Source organism: Akebia trifoliata, chromosome 6 (genome assembly GCF_017979445.1).
Source record: "Akebia trifoliata isolate Shusen 1 chromosome 6, ASM1797944v1, whole genome shotgun sequence".
Lineage (NCBI taxonomy): Eukaryota > Viridiplantae > Streptophyta > Magnoliopsida > Ranunculales > Lardizabalaceae > Akebia > Akebia trifoliata.
Genome location: NC_141380.1, coordinates 27145448 through 27164036, shown reverse-complemented (window position 1 = coordinate 27164036; position 18589 = coordinate 27145448). Strand labels below are relative to the sequence as shown.

The window sequence follows — 18589 nt, the reverse complement described above, 5'->3', positions numbered from 1 at the left end:
ATTTATATAAGCATGTGTTTTGTATATTAAACACACTTACGAATGTAAACCAGTACCTGTGGGCATGGTAGAACTGCTCTAAAAACAAGATCAAAGGAAAGCTGACAAGACCATTCAACCAATAAGGAAAGGTAACTACCAATTCGTGTAGGGGTTGGAAGCGAACCGTTGTCCTATTCATTTCCATATATTTACTTAACGTGACATTATTACTCTCATTTTCATCACTACTTTATTTTCCACTAATGGGCTCTCAACTATTTGTGCATATATGGAACAAAATGTTGGTGATCTGCATTTCCACATTCGATATGGTTATTTGTTGTATTTTGAAGACTTAGTGAGTTTATTGTAATGCCTATTTTACATGGTTTTAATAATCATCCAAGACTAAGATGACTCATATGTGGATTGTCATTCACACTGACTCAACCGAGACCCAAAAGACTCATTCGATATTTTGAAAATATCAGTTAACTCCGAATCAATGGGGTTTTGTAATTTTTATTAAAAATAATTAATTTTTAGTTATAAAATATGACCGTGCGACTGAGAATCTTCTAATCTACCATATTTTATTAAAAATAAATAAATTTTTAATAAAAATACATATTAATAAATAGTTTTAAACAAAGTTAAATTGTTTATGTATCTGAAAAGATGAATCAGGTGAGTCAACTTGATATTGGTGGGGATGAGATGGACTATCGAGTTTTAAAACCAAATGCTATTTGATCATTTCCCACAATATCAATGAAAATTTCTCAACATTATTGTCAATTCAAAAATACTTCCATCATTCCCTAAACTTCTACTAATTTTCATACTATATCAAATATTTTCACAAAATAGTTACATTTCTAAGCTAATCAAAATAGACACCGAACTTTAATACCATGTGTTTATCAAATTTCCTTCTCTAAAATCTAAGCTTTGAACAGGAAAGGGATTCTACCATTTACTTATCTCATCATTCAATGCTCATAACACGGGTAAATTCTCCACTGCACCATATAGACTACCATTTGCTTTTAAATTTTCGACTCTCCTATAATTATTCATTGGGCAAAACATGCGCGTTAGCATGTTCATAAAAGCACGCACATAATCATTTGTGTCCTAGTTAGTAGGATACATTATTAATATACATGTATTTAAAAAATAAAATACAATAACAGGTGAATGTAGTACTTGATATTTTTTTATTTAAGCAAGTGTCTTATATATTAAGGTGCATGAAGTTAATGTGACATTATTATTCTCATTTCCATATAGAGTACTATTGTTTTACATTAATAGACTCTCAACTATTTACATATATGTGTAAATAGTAGAACATTGTTGATTTTCATTTCCACAAGCCATATGGTTGTTTATCGTATTTTGAAGACTTAATGAGTGTGTTTGAATGCACATTTCATCGTTTCATAGTTTCAATGAAATTTCAAAGATTTTCTTTTTCATTTCCACAATGTTTTCATCATTTCCAAAACTAGTATTAATTTCCACACTTCCTAAAATATTTCCATTTCTAGGTTGACCGAAATAAACACCGAAACTGATTAGGCTTATCGGATTTCTTTCTTTGAAATCTAGTCTTGGACCAAGATAGTATTAGTTCTTTGAAATATTTCTCCTCGACCTCCTCTATTTTGTTATTTAATAATTTTTACTTATGAAAAAAAAAATAAAAAAGAGACCAACCTTAGAACATAATATTTTCCCATCCAAAAGCAAAATCCTCAAAGAAAAGCCCCTTTAACTCCAAATGGAGACCAGGATTAATATTTCAAGGATCATCTCTAGGAATGAACTTTACTTGAGACTAAAGCTGTTTTTCTCATTCTAAACGCCCAAACATATCAAAATATAAAATCCTCCCTCAAAAAATAAAGGTTGTGGACTAACAACTTGGAAAAGAGAGAGAACGTGTCGGGGTAGAATCCAGTGAATAAGAAAGAGGTTGAAAAGTGGGACCATATTGCACTGACGTTCTTGCAATGCATGAGTAAATTATTTAACATTTTCACCACTGTTTTTTTTTAAGTGGAACAGATGGCTAAAATACTGATCCTATGACTGTTAGATTATCAACAGTGAAGATCTTGTTCAACACTGTGGTACAAACAAAGAATGACATCTCTGAAGTATTTGAACCTCCCAATGGTGGACATGAAAATCTGGAAGTACAAGGACTATCCCTCAAGAAGTACAATGCTTTCATCATAAGTCTTCTTCCAAATAGGTCTGTTACGGATGTTACCCAATCATTGAAGTTTCTTCTAAAGTACAGTCCCAGGATCTTTCCTCTCCTGTCCAGATCAAGAACATTTCCCTGGCAATTTTTTCTTATTTGAAATATTGTACAGATCAGGGTATTGAAGCATATGGGGTGAGTCACAATTTAAAAAAACAATTGATAGATGCAATATAAACTTTTACTAATAAATAAACTTACAAGATTTACCCTCCAAAATATAAAGGAAACAAGCCCAATTCATAAATTTCAGTTAATGTTTGAAGCATGGAACTGACAAAATAAAAATATCAATCGTGGTTATGTATGCAAAAAATGGGTTAAAACTTATCCAAAAAAAAAAAAAATAGCATTCTGGAAGCAACCGTATTTCAGAGTAACTAACATAAATATTGCAAAGAAAAATCAACGGAATAACAAGTTAATGAGAACAAGCACGTCAATGTATGGGTAGCAGGTTGCAAGCAAAAAAGCAATACAAATTACAATTACAGAGAGAATACACCATCTTGAGTAGTGGATGTACCTGGCTTGTGGCAGCAGAATAAATCTTTTCCTCAAACCTTACAGCAATTTTCTTAAGTTCAAGTATTCCCTCAGAGCCGGAAATGGGAAGGTGCCTCTTTAAAATCTCCATTCTGTACATGTGAAACAATTAGTTTTAATAGGTTATAGATATGGGTGGGTGTTGTCACATAGAAGCATAAAAGCCACTAAAAGAAAATAGAAATTCTTAAAAGGTAAACCTAGATGCAGGTGTCGAGTTACAATAAAACGTCCGAAGTAAACTGATATTCAATGGAACTCTAGTAATTGGATTAGAATATATCATCAATAGTGCTTTAATTATTAATAGTGCTTTGAATTGTTATTGTACATTGTATTCGACTTCTTAGAGATACAAACAAGAACTTCCAATATGTGAATCCTTGAGAACAACATGATCAACCTACCATTTCGCATAAGCGCCCTTCTGATTGCACAAGCAATCAATCCATGCATCAACAACATAGGCAAGTGTATTAGCGTGTAAAGACGAGACATTCATTTCTAAGTATATCTTTCATTTATTTTTAGCTAAGTCTTCTTTAGTCTTAATGTAAGTTTACCAATCAAAAAATTATTTTAGTTATGTACACATTTTATTTTAGTAAGACATGTCATAAACTAATTTTGTTATAACTAGTATAGTTCCAGCAACACACTAATATACATAAATAAATATCGTATAAAGTTGCTACCAACATTTGTTATCACAGTGCATGACACCTTCAGCATTGGTTCCTAATGCCCATCTCATGTGTTGATTTTGCCAAATTGTGAAAAATGCCACTCTTGGGCTGACTAACCCGTTGAATGTAGTTTAGCCCACCCGTTGTTGAATGCACGCTCAGAAAACCAGCACTGAATTCTGGGGTGTAGATTCACTAGGGGTTTGGCCAAAATATTCATGGGATCAGTTTCAAAAGAGTGCATTATGTGGCACTATCTGGCATGACCAAAAGACAAGGTAGGTATTAATAATCAGTCCTAGTAGTTCCTCTCCTTGTAATGTTCTTTTGATTATAGACGACAAAAAAAGAGAAAAAAGTAAAATGACAGATGCCAACTTACCAAAAGGAAATGTAATGGTGTTTCAACTGAAAATAGGAGAACAGTAAAAAGTAGTTTATTACTAAGCCCTAATTAGGCTTTTAAAGGAGATTACATGATCTAATAAGTGAAAAGACTAAAAAAGACAAATAATCTATAAAATAATCAAATAAGAGTTATTCAACACTCCCCCTCAAGTTGGTGCGTGGATATCGACAACGCCCAACTTGGACAAAACACCTTCAAAGGCGGCTTTACTGACACCTTTAGTAAGAATATCAACAAGTTGCTGCAATGTAGGAACAAAGGGAGTACAAATCTGCCCAGAAACAATCTTCTCTCTAATGAAATATCTATCAACTTCAATATGCTTCGTTCTATCGTGCTGAACCGGATTTGCCGCTATGTTAATAGTTGACTTATTATCACAATATAGGGAGAAAGGGGCTGTCACTGGAAGACACAAATCAACTAGTAAGGTCTTGAGCCACAATAACGCACATACTCCAAGTGCCATAGCTCGGTATTCTAACTCAGCATTGGACCGAGAAACCACATCCTGCTTCTTACTACGCCAAGTGACCAAGTTGCCACCAACCTTAGTACAATACTCAAAAGTAGAATGCCTATCAGTCACTGAACCAGCATAATCTGCATCTGTTTATGCCTCAACACGAAAATGACCATGATTACTGAACAAAATACCTCTACCAGGACATCACTTAAGATATCTAAGAATACGATAGATTGCAGTAAGATGAGATGTTCGAGACAAGTGCATAAACTGGCTTACAACACTAACAGCATAAGCAATGTCTGGGCGAGTTATAGACAAATAGATCAATTTTCTCACAAGTCGTCGATACTGCCCAATATCTGACACACACTCCCCCTCAGAATCAGCCAACCTGTGATTCTGCTCAATAAGAGTATCAGCGGTACGAGAACCAAGCTGCCCTGAGTCACTAAGTAAATCAAGGACATACTTTCGCTGATAAATAAATATACAAGACTGGGATCGCGCAACCTCAATACCTAGAAAATAGCGAAGATGCCTGAAAGCGCCCTCGATCCGCGGGGTGCGCGGATCCGCTTTTGACCCTTGAGGTTTGGGAGTCGCCACGTAGTTATTGTGGTCTAGGAACCAAACTGACTCTAAAATGGATAAAAACTACTCTACTACAGAAAATCTGAATCCGGGGATCATGTTACGGGGTTGGAAGGTGTTAGGCACCAACCCCGCCCGGCCATGGCCGGTCTCTACTTATCCCAAATAAATCTACATCGCTAATGACAAACCTAGATTAAAAAATAATAAAAATAAAAAAACTTACCTTCGATCTACAAAAGTACCATTCCCTCAGATCTGGTGAAAATGGCTCCTTGTACCGTATTCCTTACTTAATTATATCTCCGGATCTGATTTCTGATCTCCGAGGTAAGGTATCTCCTTCTTGGATCTGGGTGCTTCGAATTTGTTGTAGATTTTTGGGATGTTTTTGAGAGGTTTTTGGGTGTTTTTTAGGTTAAAATCAGAGTAGGGGTGTTAGGGAAGGAGTTGGGGATCCAAAATTAGGGTTTTGGAGGGGTTGTGGAGGCTTCTTCACCTACTTTTTTTAGGGTTTTTTCTTTGATACGAAAATAGGGTGTGGAGGCTCCTATTTATAAAGTTTTTAGAAGCATTAAGGTTTGATTAGGGTTTCTTTTAGGGTTTCAATTAGGTTTTTGACTTAGTCTTTAGGGTTTTGACTTTAGTCTTATGAGATTGATTTGATTAGTTTAGATTAGGGTTTTGATTTAGGATTTTGACTTGATTAGATTAGGGTTTTGATTTAGGGTTTTGACCTTAGTTTTATGAGATTGACTCGATTAGTTTAGATTAGGGTTTTGATTTAGGGTTTTGACTTTAGTCTTAATTGATTGACTTTTAATATCTTGACTTCAGTCTTGCTCAATTGACTTTAATTTTGACTTCAGTCTCACTTGACTGACTTTAATACATTGACTTTAGTCTTGCTTGATTTACTTTTAATTTTTGGAGAACCCCCTTCCATTATTTCTTTAATTCTTTGGACCCCTAAATGGAGGGGTCCTTAAAGAAATATCCCACGAACCCTCAACAATTTTGCCTGAGAGTCCGATTAATCAATTTTTTAGGTTCAAAATTTTAAATTAATTTCATTAATGTTTCACTTTAATTATTTAATGTTTTATTTATTAATTTCGAATTTTTTAATTATGAAAATTGTGAAATTACCGTTTTGCCCCCGGAGAGGACTTTTCACGTTTTAAGTCGGTTTTTAATGTTCTAGGATGTTTTAGAATCGATTTTTCGTAAGGAATTCAATGGAAATATTATTTTGTGTCATTTATGAAGTTTTTTGTGTGAAATGGTTATGAACTTTATGAGGGGCATTTTCGTAATTTTGTCGAATTCTTTTAAAATTGGTGAAATGATTTATTTGGTTTCGATTTGTTATTTTATGTGTTCGAGAGAGTTTTCCTAAGCGTAACGTAGGCTCTAGGGTTGTTTTGAGGTTAGGGGTATTTTGGTAATTTAATCATTTTTAGTGATTTTTATCGTGAAGCTTCTTTTTGGTTTGCAAGATGATGATTTCTATGTTTCTAGGGTCGTATTTTCCTAGCGTAGCGTGGTTTCTAAGTTTTGTCAGTTCGAGATACCTCATCCGGATTTCTGAAACATATCTGGTAACAAAATAAAGTATTTGAATAGACATCCATCATTGGGAACCTTTGCGATCGGGTTGACGACTTGATTAATCAGGCGGATGCAAAAATGGGGTGTCTACAATGCCCAAGGTCCTTAATCTCAAATGAACGGCCTAAGTAATTTTTTACCTTAGAAATGCCATAATCATCATCTCCAGTAATAACAATATCATCAACATAAACAATCAGAGCGACAGTTTTACCCTGGAAGTGACGTAAGAAAAGGGTGTGATCGGCAGAACTCTGATGGAAACCAAACTGATGCATGGCCTTAGTAAAGCGCTCAGACCATGTGCGAGGAGACTGCTTCAAGCCATAAAGATAACGGCGAAGACGACAGACATGTGTAGGAGAAGCAGAGGTAAGAAACCCAGGAGGTTGGACCATATAAACCTTTTCCTGAAGATCACCATTGAGAAATGCATTCTTGACATCTAACTGGTAGAAAGGCCAGCCTCTGATAGCGACAATAGAAAGAAGAACGCAAATAATGGTCATTTTGGCAACCGGAGCAAAAGTCTCCTGATAATCAATCCCATAAGTCTGAGCATAACCTTTGGCCACCAAACGGGCCTTATACCGAGCAATAGAACCATCTGGATTATGCTTAAGTGTGAAAACCCAGCGACATCCCACAGCTTTCCTTCCAGGCGGGAGAGGAATAATTTCCCAAGTCTGAGTCTTTTCAAGAGCATTCAACTCATCAATCATAGTTGTGCGCCACTCAGGATGGGCAATAGCATCTGCAATAGTTGGAGGAAGAGAAACAGAACTCTGATAGGAGGGTGAGAGTGCAGAATCAGATACAAAATTAGAAATAAGATAAGTACAAGTACACTTACCCTTACGAGTGGCAATAGGACGATCATCACAGGGAACAGAAGGAAGTGGATCTAAAGGCAAGGAAGCGAGCTGGTCTGACAGAGAAGTGATGGTAGTATCGCGGGGACGCCGAGAGTAAACCTGCAGATGAGGGGGTGACAAACTGACAGAAGGTGGAGAGGAAGGAACTGGTAAAGGAAGAGGAAAGGAACCAGGGAGGGGATCATCTGACGAGTCTATGGGAAATCATTCGGAGTAAGTGCCAACGGACCCATTATAATATGGGGTATGCTCAAAGAAGGAAACATCTCGAGACATGAAACGCCGTCAAGAGGGAGGATGGTAGCACCGGTAGCCTTTCTGGGTAGAGGAATAACCCAAAAAAATACATTTTACAGCCGTAGGATCAAGTTTAGTACGAGTTTGATCAAGAATTTAAACAAAACATATGCACCCAAACACACGCGGAGAAAAGGAAAACAGGGGACGATCCTGACAGAATTAAGAAAGGGGCGTGGCAAACTGAAGAACCCGGGAGGGAGTTCGATTAATAAGGTAAACAGCAGTAAGAACTGCATCGGCCCAATAAGACGGTGGCACGTTCATACCAATAGAAATAGCACGAACTAACTCTAGAATATGGCGATTTTTCCTTTCTGAATGACCATTCTGTTAAGGGGTCTTAACATTGGACATTTGATGCTCAATGCTAGAATCTAAACAAAGTTTTAAGACCTCACTATAGGTGTACTCAGTACCATGATCAGAACGGAAGGACTTGATGGTACAACCAAACTGGGTATGAACCATAGCAAGGAACTGTTTAAAAATCTCAAAAACTTCACTTTTGTGTTTCGTAAGATAGACCCAAGTGGTACGACTATGGTCATCAATGAATAAGACAAAATAACGAAAATCAAGAATGGATGTGACCGGGGAAGGACCCCACACATCAGAATGAACTAGATCAAATATATCAGGTGCAGTAGTATTCATACTAACAGGATAAGAAGAATGCACATGTTTAGCTAATTGACAAGTTTCACAAGAAAAATCAAGTAAATTGTTATTATTAAATAAAGTAAGGAACATGTGTTTCAAATATCCAAAAGAAATGTGGCTAAGCATAAGTGCCAATGCATTACAAGAGCTTTATTAGATTGACTACTACAACTAATCTGGGAAGCAGAATGGGTGTTAGGTAAATCGGGTACGTCCAAAAGATACAGTCCATTCACTTCACGTCCAGTGCCAATCGTCCTGCTCGACCCCAGATCCTAAAAGACACAATGAGAGGGGTAAAAAATTACATTGCAATTCAAATTTTTTATAATGCTACTAATAGATATAAGATTAGTAGTGAGTTGAGGAACATCCAATGTATTAGTCAAGGATAAAGAAGATGTAACAGGAACATGACCTTGACCAGCTATAGAAGATAACGAACCATCAGCAAGGCAAACCTTGCAATGACCAGAACTAACATTATAAGTATTAAATAGGGAGGACAGACCGGTCATGTTATCAGAGGCACCAAAATCAATGATCCATGGTGAGGAAGTGGTGAAAATACTATGTGCAGATGCAACAGTACCTGAGTGAGCGAATGTAGAGACCGGCTGAGATGAGGTCTTCATCTGATTGAAGAATTTTCTGAACTTGTTAAGCTCAGCCTGGGAAAGAGATAACAAGTCTGATGAGGATGTACTAGCTGAGGGAGGTGCTATATCAGTAGTCGACTGAGAAACTACATGAGCTGAAGGTCGTTGAGACTGTTGACATTGTTGATTCGAACGACCATGAAGTACATAACATCGAGCCTTCACATGACCCAACTTTCCACAATGATCACACTTATGTCGCTGACGGATAGGCATAAACCCACTGGAGGATTGCGGTGAAGATAGACGAGTAAGCATAGCAGAGTCATCCCCAGAAGAAAGACGTAGGACAGTAGCGCGACAACTCTCATCAGCCAAGACATACGAATATGCGGTCTGTAAGAACGGAAAGAGATCCATACCCAATAAATGAACTCTCGGATATTCAAACTCATCTCGGAAACCAGCTAGAAACTGAAAAACCCGATTCTTATCAAGAATCGACGAATATAATATCTCATCAAGAGGATCCTTCCAGGCATAGGACAAGGAATAGAAGGTCAGCTCTTCCCACCGAACACGTAGCTGTGATATGTAGGTGGTAACTGAAGAGTCTCCTTGTGAGAGACAAGAAATCTCACGCTCCAAGTAAAAAATTCTGACGTTGCGAGTAAATGCTCTTTGCGGAATCCCATATCTATTTTGCTATCGAGGAAAACATAAAACCAACCGTAATGTGTGGTTGCATAGAAGTGACCAGCCAAGAACGGACCATAGAATCATTAGCAAACCAATGTGAGTAAGAACTATCCGTCGGTACAGGTTGTTTGTCCGCTCCTGTGAGGTAACCAATTTTCTCTTTTCCACCAATGAACATTTCAACTGACCGTGCCCAAAGGAGATAATTCGGACCATCTAATTTTACTGTACCAATTTGAATACCTGGAAAGTCGGTTGAGTGAGGAGGACCACTCGATCCATTACTATTACCAGTGACCGAGGAAGAGGAAGTCTCAGATGCCATTAAAGAGTCTATGTACTTTGGTTTGAAGGGAGTTCGAAGAGGACAAAGGAACAACTTTCAATAAAAATAAAAATAAAAATGCTATGAATATAAGCTCCAAACAGCCCCTGTGTTGTGAGTACAGCCTTCAAACATCCCTTATACGACTGCAGCCTTCAAGCAAACCCATGCTAGGATCACAACAGCCCCTGTGCTGTGAAACCAGGCTTCAAACAGCCTTTATGCTGGTCGCAGCTTGCAAACAAACACCCCTGTGGTGATCGTATATACCAAACATCACTATGCTGGTCGCAGACTCTAAATAGCACTCTTGTGGTGATCGCAGAGACCAAACAGCAGCTCTATGCTGATCGCAGAGACCAAAACAGCAACCCTATGCTGATCACAAACCAAAACAGCAACCCTATGCTGTTCGCAGACCAAAAACAACCCTATGCTAATCGTAGATACCAAAGAGCAGTCCTGCTGTGGTGATAAATTCCATACGATGCAAACAACAGGTGTGGGTTCCAAAAAATACCCCCGCTATAGTCGCAGGTTCCAAAAAACAAAAAAACAGCAGCACTGCTTTGAGTTTCTGTTGCAAACGACCTAAAAACTGTTGTCGCAAGTCTCTAGAGCCATCGATTGGTCTAAGAACAGCAACTTTGTTGTTGCTGTAAAGCTTCAATGAGGTTTAATGACCCTATCGCATGTTGCAATTAGGGAGGGAGTAAAACAACCCCCGTAGGGGTGATGATTTAGACTACACCGAGAGGTTGTGAGGTGGATTTAAGAGAGGGGTTGTGCGATGGGGTTGTAACAAGAAGAAAGGAGAGGATATGGAGGTAGGCTCTGATACCAAGTTGAAAATAGGAGAACAGTAAAAAGTAGTTTATTACTAAGCCCTAATTAGGCTTTTAAAGGAGATTACATGGTCTAATAAGTGAAAAGACTAAAAAGGACAAATAATATGTAAAATAATAAAATAAGAGTTATTCAACAGTTTCTCTATTTTATCATCCTTACAATTTACATCCCAACGTGTCGTGTCTGTCAAATATTTTCTTAGGCATTTTTTGTTTTTGAATATAGAATATATAATGAAATAGGAGGTCGAGTAGACCTATCCATTGCCACAAAGTCGTAGTTCGGGGCAAGGGAATACTTCAGAAAAAACATAGAAAATGGGAAAAAAAAAACAAGAAAGAAACGGGACAAAACGATGAAACATAAAAGAAAAAAAGTATACTAAAAATTCTGAAAAAAATGTATGTATCTTATACATAAGACATTTATTGAAAATTTTTTATGTTTCCAATATAACATGTTCTCAAACATAATTATACATGTTATGATGCCAAAAAGAGTTTACTCATAAACATATCTTTTGTTCAAAATAATAAATTATTGAAAAATGAAAAAACTATAATATTAAGATATTATCATCAAATCCCCTATTTCTACATTTATGAATCATCAAATTCAATTATGTATCCAATCCCACATTTAAAAAAAGGAAGTGTTTGGTTTAGGGTTTTTTTTTTCTTTCTTGATAAGTAAAAATAAGTGAAAATAACATGTTTAAAACAAAAAAAATGCGTTTAAAACAAAGAAAATATGACGTTTTTTTAAAAATGTGATTTTTTCAAATAGTGTGTTTTTTATCGTTTTTATTGTTGGAGCTACAAGATGTGTTTTAAACGCGTTTTTTCCTTTTAAAAACACCGTTTTTTTGTTACCAGGGACCTATCTCATATGGAGATAAGTAAAGGGGGGGAGGGGGCACCACAAACGCGGAACCCAACTCCAAAGCTATGCTCAATCCTCAGAAACCCTCTCCCAATTTAAAAGAAATTTCTCAAAGAAACAACCGTTGAAATCATCAAATTTATTCACTAGGAAAATATGAGATCCATAATGTTGATAAAGATCTCATGACATAATGCTCATTCCCTTCAAAAACAGGGCTACTCCATTCCTTCAATAATCCCCAATAGAGCCAAAACCCATAGAATCTTTTTGCAGCCAAAAAACTCTACGGTCAGCCAAAGTAGAGTGATCAAAATGAGCTAGGGAATATCCATCGAATGCCAAAAAAGTGTGTGGGTGGGGGGCAAATGAAGAGCAAATTCACGATGAATAAAAATAAGGTCAACTGAGGCTTTGCAGATAGAGCATGTCAACCAAGAACAAACCTCAAGTAATGATAAGATCCACAATCAAAGCCATATCTTAGATAAATTAAGTGGACCCCAAATCACGGTGGCTGGAAAATAATGCCTCAAATCATAATCCAATGATTGAAATTTTTCCTTCAAATCTATTTGATAGCATGGAAATTCATTTGATTTCAAAATAAATTTGAAAATGGGTAGGGTGGAAAAACCAGAGTCCATTGTTTGATTGCATCTAGAATTCAAAGGAAAAAACATAAGGAGAGAGAATGATGACCGACAGCGGTGACAGTGACGACGATCATGGTGATCGGCATCGGCAACGATGGTGAGTGGTTTGGTGGTGGTTGTGAAGAAGAAAAAGTAGGGAGAGAGATTAGGGTTGTAATAGAGAGAGATTAGGATCCTAATTTGGGGGGTGGAAAATTAAAATCCAATCTTTGCTGGATTTTTGGATGAGGGTGAAAATCGGAAAAAATCAATCAAACGCAATGGAAAATGGATTCCATTAGCAATCAAACACACCCTTAGTTATTCATAATGTAAAAAAATCTAGGACATAAATTAGACAGTTAGGGTTGAGAAATTCAACATCACATCCACAAAATCAAAGATGAAATTAACATCTCATAGAATCCTAATCATTTAGTTCTCCCTACCTCTACTACTTTCTAATAAAATAAAATATTACCATTATAGACCAAAATCGATACTTCTCATAGAATACCCTGTAATTCAGTGTTATAATAATCATTAATTCCCTAACTAAATTACATTCTCCACAAAGTTTACAGTCAATATAACTGAAATACAAGAACAAAAATAGTTGGGATAAATCTTGTAACTTTTGAAAAAGATGAAATTAAACAATCAGATAAAATTCTGCCCAATAATCAGTAGAGCTAAGCTTACATCTTGTTGACGATCCTTGGACGAGAATCAGGTGGAAGCAGATTTCTCCAATCGACGCCATCCATATTAGGTTCCCCTTGAGTTGGTCTCCAATTATTGTTCTCCATCTATCCAGAAAAAGAATTCGATTTCAAGAGCACAAGAACAAATTACACGAATCGAAACCAGAACAAAAGAAAAACCGAAGAAACAGAGAGCAGCCCTAGACAACTCTAGGGCTAAAAACAATTTTTGACCAAAAATGTCCTAAAAATGATCTGGTAAGAGCTGACACGTGTCGGTAATGTTGGCTATGAAGGTTGGTGGGTCCCACCTTACATGGGCCCAGCTGCGTTCTAATATGAATCTAACCCAAAATCACTGGCAGGATTCATTTGGAATTATCCTGTTCGAACATATTTGTGTTCCATTTTGATCTTTAAGGGTTTGTTCTTTACAAAAACTAGTTTCAATTCTAAAAGTTGATTTCTAGAAAAAATAAAAGTTCAGAACCGGAAAAGTCACATCTAACATAAGCTTGTTTATTATAAAAGTACGTAGAATACCTATATATATATATATATATATATATCTTAATTAAAAATGTTTAGAATATAAATCTTATATATTGTTCTTCTGATAAAAATCTGATCCAAAGATTTCTTTCTTCAAATCTTAGTTGAGATACTTGATTAAATTATTGTCTTGTTTCAACTAGTAAAGTATGGTTATCGCAATATCTCTTATCTCTAGGTATATTTTGTTCTAAATAAGATAATTCAATAATAATTAAATCTTTCAAATAAACTCTAAGCAATTAATATCTTTCTTCAATATCGAAATTATATCTAGGCATGGGAATAAAACTATCAAATTTTGATATAAAAGACAAACTTATAAATTTAAAAAAAAAAAAAAAAAAAAAAAAACTCTTACAAAACAAAGAACTTTCTTACAAAATACTTAGTTAAAGTAAAAGTAGATTACCACAATAGTTCTTTGACTCCTAGAGGTTGGTTAATGGTCCGGGGGTCTTCTAATAAAGGATGATTGATGCGAGGATGAAAATATGATTGGTTGATAGGTTGGGTATTTGAGTGATTTTAGAAAGGTCTAAAATTCCATATGCCTTTTTTGATAGGCTTCCCTTTCTTTTATAGAGGCGAACGTGAATTAAAAGTTTTGAGGTCCGAACAGTTGTTAGGACAAGTGGTTGGTTTTGAAAAGAAATGGATGATTCTCGAAAATGAATTATTGGGACAGGTGGCTAGTCTTGAAAAGAATTGGTGATTAAGAGTACTATTTTTTATAAGAAGATAAGTTCTGATACAGGTGGCAGTAAGGAGCTGGTCTTCAAAGGGAGTGGATAAGAACTATTTGATGGCTCATATTATCATTAAATTGACAAAGAGATAAAGAAGAATTTTTAACAGCACATGGACGACTGCCTTTGGATGGATTCCCACTAAAGATTGGTCTTTATCCATTATAGGACTCAAAGTTGTACAAAACTATGGTGAGTGCTCTTAGTTTGTAAAATAGACAATAATTATTACTTGATTGACTTTTTCTTTGCTTTACTAGATGCTCGACATTAATCTTGACTTGGTCTTCATTCTATTGATTATGCGGATAGTGACAAGGAGGGAAAATCCCTTCGCAATCATCTTCATTGAGTAATGTAAAATCTTCAGGATTATCTAGTTCTTTTTCCTCGTCTACTTGGGATAATGCTTTTAATAAATGCTTTCTCATATCTACTTTGGTGGTAGCTCCTGCTAGTCTGGATTGTATCTATGACTTGGATAATGGAAATTCTGAAGAATTTGGTGCAGTGATTTTTGACTGTTGAGGATGGCTGTGCAGTCATGACATAACACCTGCTTTAGTGGCTTTTTCATATCATAAGTTTGCCCACCATTTCACTTTGAATTTCCTTGCTAGGAATGGGTTTGGTTGGTACTGGGATATGGTCCCTATGCAGTATTCCCAATAGGAAATCCATGCTAGGGAGAATTGAGCCAAAAAGGTTAACAAATTTGGAATTTTTAATAAATTGTCTGGAGTGGAGAAGTTCTGAATAAAAAATTAGAAACCTTCATGAACTACTATAGGAAGGATAGCTGGGATTGGTCCATATTAGTTCCACCATTCAGCAAACCAATTAGAAAATTGAACCTTTATTTGATCATTGAAGAGGAAAAACCACGAGTGGTTATATTGCTTATTCTGGAATGTGAAAGTATTAAACCAGGCCTTCTGGTAATCCCAATAATTATAGAACTGGGGATTAAATGTTTGGGAAAACTTTTTCATAGTATTTGGATTTTGTCCCCAAGTGGTGAGGGTAAGTATTTTTAAATTTTGGCACTTGGAATAGGAAATTCTATTAGGGTCATTTTTATCTGGAACATGGGTGATGAGAATAGAATCTATATCGACTAGAATAAATTCATAAAACCTTTGGATTTTTGTTGGAATGGAAGAGATGAACTGATTAGGTTTTATAAATATTGCTTGAGCAAAGGATTTTGGACATGATTTTTCTAACTCTGGTTCTACTGCCATTATGGGGATTAAGTTAGGTTTATAAATATATTGAGGCTTTAGGGAAAATGTGGAATATGTTCAATGTTTGAAGGATTTTGAGAGGATGAACCGATTATGGTTTGAACATAAGATTTTACTAGACTAGTGGTACCTAATGGAGGTGACATAGCATAAGAACTCTTTGACTTGGGTTTTGATAGAGAGGAACTTGGGTTATCTGTTATCTTTTTTGCCTTACAAAAATTCTTTGGTAAGAAAATTTGGGATAGAATTAGCTTCTCTTTTTATATATTTTATTTTAAAATAAAAAATAGATAATAGGACCTTGCCATCTGGCAAAAATATGTTTTGAAGCAATATTTTTTACATCCTTTTCTAAAATAAATTTTGCTGATTTGCAATCTATCCTTAAAAAAAATTCTTGATTTAACAAGTCTTCTTGGTATTTTGAAATACATAAAACTATAGATAAAATTTCTTTTTTTACTGTTGAATATTTTTGTTGTGTTTAGTTCCAGGCTCTAGAGGTAAACCTGATTAATTGTTCTTTTTTATTACTCTCTTGTTTCAATATTCTTCCATATCCTAATTCACTTGCGTTAGTTTCTACTATTTTTGATAATTTGGGATCAGGAATATTTAAATAAGGAATTTCTTGTAATCTTAGTTTTAATTGTCTAACCGCTCCCGTATGGGTTGCTGTCCATTCTGGAGTCTTTTTTTCTTAGTCTTTGGAATAATGGTCTAGTTATGATATAAAGATTTTGGTAAAAGTCTTTAATATAATTAAGGTTACCTAAGAATCTTTGTAACTGTTTTTTGTCTTTTATTTCATCAGGAAACTTATTTGCAAATTGTAAAGATCTATCAATTGGAATAATAGTCTCATTTAAAATATTATGTCCTAAAAACCTTATTTGCGTTTGGAACAATACAATTTTTGGTGTTGAAACTACTAGTCCATGAAACTTAATTGTGCTAATAAAAGTTTCTAAGTGTTTCCAATGTTGTTCTATGAATTTGGAGTATATTAAAACGTCATCTATATATACTATTATGAATTTTGAAAATTGGTTAAATATGTCATTCATTATTCTTTGGAATTCACTTGGAGCATTTTTGAGTCCAATGGTATTACATTCCTTTCATAATGGCCAAAAGGTACTGTAAAAGCAGTTTTATATCTTTCTTTCTCTGCTACTTGTATTTGCCAAAATCCTGACTTTATGTCAAACTTTGAGAAAACTGTTGCTTCATATAATCTGTTTAAGAGGTCCTTTTTATTTGGGATTAGATATATAATCCATCTGAGAGCATCATTTAGGGGTTTATAATTTATGACTAGTCTGGAAGCTCCTCTTTCTATTTCTAAATGTTGTTGTACATAAAATGCTAAACAACTCCAGGGAGAATTACTGGGTCTTATTAGTCTTTTCTCTAATAGGTCTTGTATTTCTTTTTTACAATATTCTAAAGTTTCTTTCTTCATTTGGATGGGTCTGGCTTTAGTTTTAATGTTTTTCTCATTAAAATCGGGTTCATATGGAAGATTTATCTCATGTTTTTTTCTATGCCAAAAAGCATTATGTAAATTAGAACAAACCTCATTTTCTAGATTTTCTTTGAACTTTTGGATTTTAATCTTTAGGTTTTGATCATCCAATTGTTGTTCGATCCTTAAAAAGTTTACTTCTTGTTTTAGAAATTTTAATTGTCTTTCTTTTTTAGTTATTATGTTAATAGTACTCTTAATGGCTTTGTTCTTAATTATGTCTATTTCTCTTTCTTGGGGTTCTTGTATGAATTTGAAGTGAATTTTTTGTTCTAAAAGTTGAATTATCATCAAAAATGAAAATAACATCAATTTTAAGGGTCACCTCAGGCAAAAAAAGTAAATTTTTGTTAGAGATAGAATTTTTAGAAATTAACCACATCATTAGATCCGGAACGAAAAATTAGACGACATAAAGTATTCAATTGTCAAATTTGGAGTCCGATAGTCAAGTTACCGTTGATCGAAACAATAGGCAAAATACCGATTTCATCCCAAGAATTTATATAAATAAATTCTTAATTTTTTTTCACTATTCATCTTCCCATTTCGTTAAAAACCAGCCACGTTTTTTTTTTAAATTTATTTTTCTCCCAATTTTCCAACTCCGATTCATTGCAAACCGTTCACCGTCGACGTCCGACGTAGAAGGGAGAAACGTCCGCAGCCTTGTTTTCTACAAAATCCACCCAAATTCCTTCCGTTTTCTCGTCTTTTTCACCCCGTATCATCAAAAAATAGTCGTATATATATACGAGGATTTCGTAACTTCGACTTCGGATTTCATCCGTTTCGAGGTCAAACTGTCCTCCACCGCAGAAGGGAGAAAGGATGATGACATTGAGATTTTTGAAACCACCGGGCCGATTTCGAAAATCAGTCGCCTTGAAGTACGAGTCACCTCGATTTTTGTGCCGATCACCTCGATTTCCATGCATATGCTTCAATTTCGTCGCCTAGAGATTGTAATCTATTGGTAACATAGATTGTGAAAATTACATTTAGGATTTTATTAAAAATTTGTGATGTATTTCCAAAAATATAGAATTAAATTAGTAATTTCAAATTCACGTCAGAACTTGCATGTTTGATATGTTTTATTGGGTTATTTTCGTCAATTGGGTCTAGTGCACCGCTCGGACCCCATTTTGATCTAAGTATTACTTTTTCAATGTTATTGGTAAAAATAAGTTTCATAATTGGAAAAATGATTTAATATTTAATGAAATCATATTAAGTTGATAAATATCAGAAAGTGGATATTTTGTTGAGAGTTTGAAAACTGTGAAAAAAAGGGGGGTATGAAATGGTAAAATGTCAAAGTCACATCCGAGGGGTGATGTCTGCATTTTACATTGTTGTATTATGTGTAGATTGGTGAACAGATATCCAAGGATAATGTTACCAGTTGCA

General features: G+C 35.2%; 1 protein-coding gene across 5 annotated transcripts in view; it reads right to left on the bottom strand.

Annotated features, from left to right (window-relative positions):
- Positions 1–18589, bottom strand: part of LOC147400577 (mediator of RNA polymerase II transcription subunit 15a-like) — a 67646-nt gene that overhangs the window by 24530 nt on the left and 24527 nt on the right. For 3 of the 5 annotated variants that reach the window (XM_086446274.1, XM_086446275.1, XM_086446276.1), the window contains exons 1-2: positions 13096–13321; positions 2784–2895 (exon numbers count right to left, since the gene is read on the bottom strand). The exons of the other annotated variants lie outside the window; for them this stretch is intronic. In XM_086446274.1, the coding sequence (XP_086302400.1) occupies positions 2784–2895; positions 13096–13202 (219 nt within the window). In that variant the 5' untranslated portion in view covers positions 13203–13321. Of the gene's footprint in view, positions 1–2783; positions 2896–13095; positions 13322–18589 lie in introns of those variants that run through there. 5 annotated transcript variants of the gene reach the window in all.